Genomic DNA, 9,210 nt, shown 5'->3' on the forward strand with positions numbered 1-9,210 from the left:
GTCCTGTAATGCTTTGGAGAGCATATGGCCTAATTTTTGATCTCTCTTTTTTTTTTTTTGTACCTGTCAATAACTGTCAGAGCCAAAGGTCTGTTCATTCATTAATTAGATGTAAAAGTTTTGGGAGACCCAACCCCTGGGAATGGGAAGAGAAAACTCCATGTCAAGGGCAATTTGAGCTTTACCATCTCTTGAGCTTCTCCAAAATTTTTTGTTTTCATCAGTTCAGTAGAAATCCACTGATTATCATGTTTCCTGTCTTTAAGGAAACACAACAGTCACTTGTGTGACAAAAATCTAGTATTTTCAATGAAGCAGATATTCTCAAGCAATGTAAGGGAGAAATGTCACTTACTGCATAGGGTACATCAATATGCAAACATACTATTTAAAATCGCTATTCCTACTACAGCAATATCACCTACTTACCACAGATGTGTAAACTTGGAAGACAACTGAAATGCTAACCACAATCCAAGCTGTCAATATCAGAAAACAGTGTGTGGATCAGACAAAACAGTTTCTTCTTTCTCGGTAAGTTCCATATTCTTAGAAATTATTTCTATATTTTTTACTATTTTCTATTTAAAAAAATTTCGGCATTCACATGGCCCACATGAAAGTCACATACCTTTATCACATGGCGCTTTTCCTGGAATTCAGGAATCTTAAACATTTGGCACCAGTATGTTGTGCCTTTGTTTGGAATGGGGACCTGTCTTAAGAAGAAGGGGAAGAAAATAAAAAGTCACGTTCTATTGACATGGCATTAAATTTAATAATGTAAGTTCATACACTTTCAACTAACCAACATTTTTGTTTAAAAACAGAAAAGGTAAAAAAAATAAAGAAAGAAGAAACTTACGTCTTGATTTACCAGATCAAAGTAGGGTGAGGCTGTAGACAACACACTGACTTTCTCAGGATTCAGTAACCGCAGACTCCTTGTGCCTCGATTTGAATCGTGGTACTTGGGACCAGATTCTCCAGGATCTTCGTGGTGGTAGGCCCAGATAACTCTCACTGTGCTATCCTGGTAATCAGACATAGGTACATTATGTCTCACAACAGCACTATCCTTGCCATTGAGTTGTATTTAAAGAATACTACTTAAATCAGCATGTAAGAATAAAGAAATGAGAATAAAGATATTTAGAATATCCAAAGAGTTGATTCTAACCCCCCAAAAAAAAACCCAATGATCAAATACATCAAATATTAACCAAACTAATCAAAAGAAGAGTATTTAAATTAATAAAATTGAAGGCTAATAAAGAAAATAATATCAAAGTATAATCCAGAAACTCATTATGAAACCCCTTAAAACTGATATAAAAGAGTGGAAAATTTAGAAGAAATGGTAAATTTCTAGACATACATGTATTGTGTAGAAATTTCCTCTAGAACAAAATCTTCCACCTTTGAGGACATGCACTAAACTACAGGAGGTTCTAAAATGAGGTGAAACATTCTGTCCAGAAAGCAACCTCCTTACAAATAAACAAATCAACAGTTTTAGGAAGTTCCTGAAACTGACCAGAATCCTCCTTTCTAAGTGTATATTGGCACTAAGGACTTCTGAGTAACACACTCAAACAAATCGAGGCTCTGAGAATACTTTCTGACCAGCTGAGCTATTTATTGTAAAGACTCAGACAAGCTGAACTGTCCAGATGAGTCTCAATACCCATCTGTCCATATACCTGAAAGAAATAGAGACCAGATGAGCTTCTTAGAAGAGTCTAATCTTTTGAGTTGCCCATAAGTTGTGCAGTGTGCCCAGGTTTCCAGCTTTCATACAATGTGATCCATGCTGAGGTGAGCTTTTAGTAATGCAGCTGCCTGAATAATTTCTCACCCATCCTTTCACTAGTAATCCCAATAAAACCTATTGGTTCACCAAATTTGAATTTGGTACTATCTTTAGTTTGATTTCTTGCTGGTTTCTTACCAGGGTGAGTAGATGCTTGCTTATGTCTACCCAAGAATAGTGTCACACAGCCACGTGATCTACCCAAATTAAACTAAGAGGATATAAACACCTTAAACAGATGTATAACAGCCAACCAGACTAAAACAGGAATACAAAGTCTCACAGCAAAGAAAAGTTTATGACTAGATGAATTCATTTCCAAATTTTACCAAACAAGTTTCCATATGAATATGCAGGCAAAAACTCTCATTAAGATACTAGCACGCCAAACTCAAGAACATGAAAAAGACTCCATGACTAAGTTTATCTCATTTCAGGATTGTGAGGTTGGTTCAATACATACAAGTCAGTAAATATAATATAGCCCATAAACTTAAGAAATCATCTGCTGATGTCAACAAATTCAGAATAGGCCTTCTAAAAAGTTCAGTATCCCTTCATGATAAAAGCCCTGAAGAAACCAGAAATAGAAGCAACATACCTCAACATAATAAAGAATATATATGACAAATCTGTGACCAGCATAGCACATAGTGGCAAACAGAGAACATGATCTCTGAAGTCTAGAATGAGATAAGGGAGCCTCTCAACTTTTAGTCACTGTAGTGATTGAATTTATAGAGTACTAAGTAAGGAGAAAGAAACAAAGTTATACTAATAAGAGGAAGAAACTCAACTTACTGCTATTTGCTGATGAAATGATTTTATATCTAAAAGACCCTAAAGATTCCACCAGTATATTCTTACCTTGGGTAAACACATGGGGCAAAATAGCAGGATACAAAATTCATTTACAAAAATCAATAACTTCTCTATAGATCAATAATGAACTTGCTCAGTAGGAAATTAGGGGAAAGTATCACTTAGAATGACTTCAAATCAATCAAATACCTAGGAATAAAACTAAACAAGGAGGTGAAAGATTTCTACAATCGAAACTCTAAGACACTGAAGAAAGAAAATTATTATAACTCTAAAACCAGCCAGTCAACAAATGAGCTAGTGGACAGAATAGTCTATTCTCAAAATAAATACAAATGACAAATAAATATAAACGAGTGTCTTAAATTCTTTGCTATTAGAGAATTTCAAATTGAGTTTTGAGATCTTAGTGTTTCCTTGGTACCACTTTGACTAACCAATCAACTAAATGTGATCTAGTCTTGGCAATGGAGGTTTTACTTGGTGGCATAAGATGTCTGCTGGAACATTTTCTCCCCCATTGTTCGGGGAGTCCATTTCCATATCTTCCATACATGTGTGCATTTTCGGAAGCTTCTACAGTAGTGAGTTTTCAGATTGTTCTCTAAATAGCTCTTAATGCTAATTGTCTTTCCCCATAACCCCTCCCTTACCCCACATTTTTTTCTCTTTTTATGTCTTGACATTACAATTCTCCTCAGTCAGAATAGCTATCAGCAAGAAAACAAATGACTACAAATTCGGATGATTGTGTGGAAAAATTTAACCTGTATTTCAGTGCTGTTGGAAGTAAAGAACACACACAGTCACAGTTAAAGTCAATGTGGAGCTCCCTCACTAAGTGAAAAGCAGAACCACGTCATCCAGCAATCAATCCCAACGGGCACCATACCCTACTACAGGGACACTTGTCTATGCACGCTCATTTTTAGTCTATTATTCAATAGTTAGAGAATGGAATCAGCTTAGATACCCATCAATCATGAATGAATAATGAAAATGGAGTACATATAGTCAATAGAGCAGTGCCTTGATAATGGTTAAAGGAAATTCTGACATTTAAGGGAGATTGATGCAACTAAAATCACCATGCTCAACAAAATAAGCCAGACTCAGAAAGCTTCTGTTTCTTTTTTAAGTGAACCTAGAGTTTAAGTTTTATGCATTCATGTATGTGTGTGTTTATGTATGTGTGTGTTTTTAGGTCATGAAACCAGAATGGGGATCATGAGAGAGTTGGAAGGGATCTTCAAGAGGAAAAGACAGGCAAGAAAGCAGAAAAACTATGAACAGGAGGCACAGAAAGGGCAGTGGGGAAGGGAAACAAACACGGCAAAGCAGAACGGCATATTTCTATGAAAATGCTATGATGGAATCCCCTACATTGTGTGTTAACTTAAAAATAATTTTAAAATAAAACGTTCTTTTTTAAAACATTAGCTTACTCTAAAACTGCTTGTTACCACAGCAGATTCTCCTCTAGGCATGAATTCAATTATGGATTTGGAGAAGGTGCAAATACAGAAGAAGGCAGCTCTGTGTCTGGGCTTGTTTAGTTTACAACTAAATCTGTGCTCAGTATGGGAAAACCAGGAATTTCCAAGGGGAAGTGAGTGAAACCGGCTTTGACTGAGCCACGGACGGAGACTGCCTGCGGGGCCAGGGGATGGGAAAGGTTTGCAGAAACAGAAAAATGACTGAACCCTTCAGCAGATAAGGGGGCTTTGCCCACTCTTTGGAATAAAAACTCTGAGAATAAGTAGTAAATGAAGGCTACTTGTGTCAAATGTCCTCTTTGCTCTAATTTTGTGTAGGTCCCATCACTACAGTAGTATTCCAACAGAATTATGGTTGTACTGTGTGCTACGTGGAAAGCCATGCTGGTCTGTTCTTGTGCCTTCTTCCTTCTTCAAACCTTAGGCTGAAGGCTAAGCAGAAGGACTTCAGATGTTTTACATTCTCTTTTTTGAAGCTTTAGTGGATTGAATAAAAACAAAAATTTTATTGGTCTACACAAAAATGAAATGGCAACAGCGACCGATGAAAAGCGCCCCAGGAGCACACTTCCTCCAAGTATTTAATTTGCTTATTCATGAAGATAATTTTGTGTGAAATCTGAAAATAAGAAACCTCCTATAACGTGCCAATAGGTGATTATAATCAACTGACTATTCATCCGGATTTCCGAAATTTACAAAGCCAAACCGGTTGCAAATTGGATGAATTATACCCTTATATTCAGCATTATGATTGTCTTTTGTGTAACACATTTCTTCAAACCTTTATTATCTATTTTCAAATTTTACAAGGAAAAGCTATGATGGACTTTTATTTCTTAAAATCAGCTGTTCTAAAGGAGAACTTGAAAATGTTACATTTGCAGAAAAATGCCTTCCATGAAATGTATGGTTTTAAACTTGGGAGAGTTTGCAAAGAGCAGATCAAAAACTTCCAAAGGATTGTTTGACGTTGCCAATACTGCTTCCAGGGCCTCTTCCATTCAGTCTCTCAATCACTTCATACACAGAAACACACTACATATTATCCAAGAGAGTGCTCAGTCTCTCTCTGCTTACCGTGATTCTCTTGTCATTGGCATCACACGTGTGCAGCTCTCTGGTAAACTCAATTATCGTGTGCGTGCTGTTTTCCATGGCATAGTCTAGGTGGTAATCTTGCTGGGTGTCCTTTTCCAATTCTTTATTTGCATTTGTGAAATAGTCCTGTCGAAAAAGGAAAAAAAAAAAAACAAAGATCAGGATATTCTAATACAGAATAAAAATAGTTTAAGAGAATGTAAGGGACATTCCAAAGTCAATTTTTGGTTTGTTCAGGATAAAATCCTTATATCTAAACCCATTTTATGAATCCTGGGATTTCCCAAGGGACTGGATTATTACAAATCAAGAGTTGATAATCTAGGAAACTGATCTACATTTAAACAACCAGTCCTTTGGCGGAAAAGCAATAAAGATCCACACCTCGCTGAGCATCAAAACTGAATACTATTTGAGGTCACCGAGTGGATTTCTTCTGGTGTACAAATGAAAAACGGGAGACCGGCACCATGCAATGGCTGGTCCCCACACGAGACAGATGACAATAAGCCAGAACCGACCCCAAGATCAGTACTTTTCTATTGCTTACAGCATCCCTTCATTCATGAATCCAGAACACCAAAGGAGTGACAGGTAATTCCAATACAAACTTCAATAGCACTTGCTTATTATCATGAAATGCACTGAGAAAATATGCACAGGAATGAAATTGCCAAAATATGGGATATTGACCAACTGAAAAAATTCTGGTTTTGTGAGTCACTTCTGGGACGTGGTCACAAGCAGCATGAGCTTGAAACCAGGTGACTGGAATTCGACCTCCACCGGTCCTGGTAAATGGCTTTGTAGGATGGTAGAGGTCACATTCTGGGATCTTCTATTTGAGCATTAGCAAATGGGTGTAGCATGTATTTCCTTTACAGGTTTTGAAATAACACGTAGCCTATTACACTGAAAAGGATCGAAATAAATATGGTCATTTTGTCACTAAAGACTAAGTTTTATATATTGTAACATGAGGGCCAGTTTAAGCGGGGCAATGAGAACAGAAATATTCTGGGAAGCAGGAAGCTCCCTCCGCCACTCCTGCGCAAACCACCAGAGAAGCAACATGTGAGCTGACAGCTGGAAAAGGTACCAAGCCATATGGCTAACGTAGATAAGGATAATGGGGTAACATAAGTTATAAGAGCTAATAAGTAGCCTGACCTAAAGGGCCAATCAGCTTTATAACTTATAGAGATCTCTGTGTGATTGATTTTCTCTGGGATTTGCTGGCTGTGGGGTACCAGGTGGGAACAGATACCCCAACAAACTGGCCCTCATGTTATAATATATAGCTTGTTTCCAATATGTGATGTATTTCATTTCTGAGATCATACTGTGTTAGAGTACACATACCAGAACATAATTATAATTACTGTAAACAACATCAAGTTATGTTTGAAAAATTGGTTGCTTGGTTGGACTCAGAAAACATAGCACACAGGCAGGCCGAGTGGTGGTGACGCAGGCCTTTAATCCCAGCACTTGGGAGGCAGAGGCAGGCGGATCTCTGTGAGTTCGAGGTCAGCCTGGTCTACAAGAGCTAGTTCCAGGAAAGGCTCTAAAACTGCAGGGAAACCTTGTCTCGAAAAACAAAACAATAATAAAAAATAAAACATAGCACACAGGAAAAGTCTTTATGTATGAGAGTAACACTTTAGTGACGTTTGGCAATTTTGTTCTTAGTATACTTTAACACAATTATCAAATGTGTAGAAATTTGACATCCAAGATCTAGATTTTTTTTAATACAAAAAAACCTCCGATTACTGACAGAGTCTAACTAACCTTTCTCTGCAGTGGGGACAACAATTGCAACTTCTATGTACATAATGCCCCAGGCGCTGCTGCAGCCTGGTACATGTACTCGCTCGTTCCTTAGTGTGTCAGATCAGTGACATGAAACCATTTCCCCATTTGCCAACAACAATGAAGCCATGGGTACAGGATAATCCAGGTAGATGCTGTCAGCCCTAGCCCACAGTCTGCATACTTTTTCACTGTGGCCACCACTGCTGGAATGTGGTTTTTTGTTGGGTTTTTTTTTTTACTTTCTTTTCTCTGCCTGTAGAAACTCATCACATTAGGCTTTATATAAAATACTACCTATGTGTGCTAAACCTGAGAGTTGACCCTCAGAACTAGGTTATAAATATGAAAATAATTTAAGTGACATATCCCATGATAATGCCTGTGTGATGGTTTCCATCACATAGATTTGAATCCTTCAGTTAGATCCCAATGCCTAGGAAAGAAGGAATTGGGACCAACTGTGCCTTCACACTCATAGTTCACTACACTAGTCATGCAAATCATTTTGTAAACAAAAAAAATGAACACAGTGCAAAATGTCATCAGTTCAAAGTATAGGATAATTATCCTGATCTTGCAAATGTTTCCCTACCGATAGTTGCATACGATATCCAACTTGCTTGCCAAGTTTCCATTCATCTTGTCCTGCTCACCAGGACGAATTCCTACCAGCTACTTTTCTCTGGCTTCTTGGGGAACTCAGTTATGAGAAATTGGGAGAAGCTTCCCTTAGGACTACTGCAGAACCCTTCATTCTTCTGTCAATAAGAACTATGTATGCATGCATGTAGATATGATGTATTTTGCAGTACCACATGCTAAGCAAGCACTCTACTATGGACAGGGGTACATATGTTTCCCTGTCCTCTTTTTACGTTTATTGTTAATTATTTTTTTGCATCAGAATTTTACTAAGTTGCCAAAGCTGGCTTTAAATTTATTCTGTAGCCCAGTATTGAATTTGAATTTGTAATCCTTCTGTCTCAGCTTCCCAAATAGCTAGAATTATAGGTCTGTGCAGTCACTAATGTTCAGAACAATCTGAAGGGGCAATGATAAGAACAGTTACTGCACTTTAACTTAGCCAAACAGCAAAGACTAGGCTCACAACCAAAACAAACAAAAAAATTAATTAAAAAACAAATACAATAATCATTTTAAAACATATCTATGCATCTGTACGAATCTTGTTATTACATAATATTTAAATAATAAAACTCTCTTTTACAAAAAATAAAAAGTCTGGAGTGGACGTGGTGCCTTAATCTGTGGGCCCAGCATTCAGGATGAGACAGGAGAAAGCTTTGACCCAAATAACATTGTCAAAAGAAGCTGATGATCTCAACATTAGTGAACTAAAATATGGCTGAATGTTATTAAAATTAAATTTATATCTGAAATAATCTAACCACCATGATGATTTTCTAATTTTCCCATTGTTTTTGGCTTATTTGGAGACATCTTTGTACCTCAGCTATCCAAATGGTGTTATTGTTTATGTATTTAGTTCAGATAATCAATGACTGAAAATCTGCATGTTTTCAGGTCTCTCAACCAAGGGTATTTTTACAAGATGTCATCATTTCCCCACTCTCACCCTATGTCTTCTCTCATGTAGTGAGAATTTCAACCATGGTACTTGAGAGCTCTTTTTATACCTTCGTTTTATCTTAGAAAATATCAACTCTGCTAAATCATAAAATATACTAAATCTAAAAGAAACACATAGAACAGGTGACATAAAAAAATGAATGTAAATTAAATATAGGGAAAGTCAAAGTTCATATCATAATGTACAGACATTCAAAGTTTATAACGTCATGCAATTCTTAGTGGAAAAAATATGAAATAATTTAAACAAAAAAATAAAAAGACAAAAGCCAATAAAAGTCACTCAGGAGAACACAGACAGTCAAAGTGTCTCATAAGTGAAATACCTTCCTACTGAGTAAATTCTAGGCCATAATGGTTTCAATTAAAATTTTATCAAATATTTTAAGGAAAAGTTAATACCAATCCCTCCTAAATTTCTCTAGAAAATAAAAGAAATCTTTCTCTAAGTCATACTTTTAATTCTCTAGCACTTTATGCTGATACCAGTGTGAGAGACATTATAAAGAATTGTAAATTAATATCTCTCGTTGAGGTAGGTATAGATTT

At 36.6% G+C, this 9,210-nt stretch overlaps 1 protein-coding gene across 1 annotated transcript in view; it reads right to left on the reverse strand.

The window, feature by feature from the left end:
- The window catches only part of Moxd1 (monooxygenase DBH like 1), a 78,595-nt gene that overhangs the window by 50,702 nt on the left and 18,683 nt on the right, over positions 1 to 9,210 (reverse strand). Inside the window, exons 2-4 of the mRNA XM_087911407.1 lie at positions 5,212 to 5,358; positions 866 to 1,033; positions 632 to 715 (exon numbers count right to left, since the gene is read on the reverse strand). Coding sequence (XP_087767533.1) covers positions 632 to 715; positions 866 to 1,033; positions 5,212 to 5,358 — 399 coding nt within the window. The remainder of the gene's footprint in view (positions 1 to 631; positions 716 to 865; positions 1,034 to 5,211; positions 5,359 to 9,210) is intronic.

Source organism: Myodes glareolus, chromosome 1 (assembly GCF_982192425.1).
Source record: "Myodes glareolus chromosome 1, mMyoGla1.1, whole genome shotgun sequence".
NCBI classification, from domain to species: Eukaryota; Metazoa; Chordata; class Mammalia; order Rodentia; family Cricetidae; genus Myodes; species Myodes glareolus.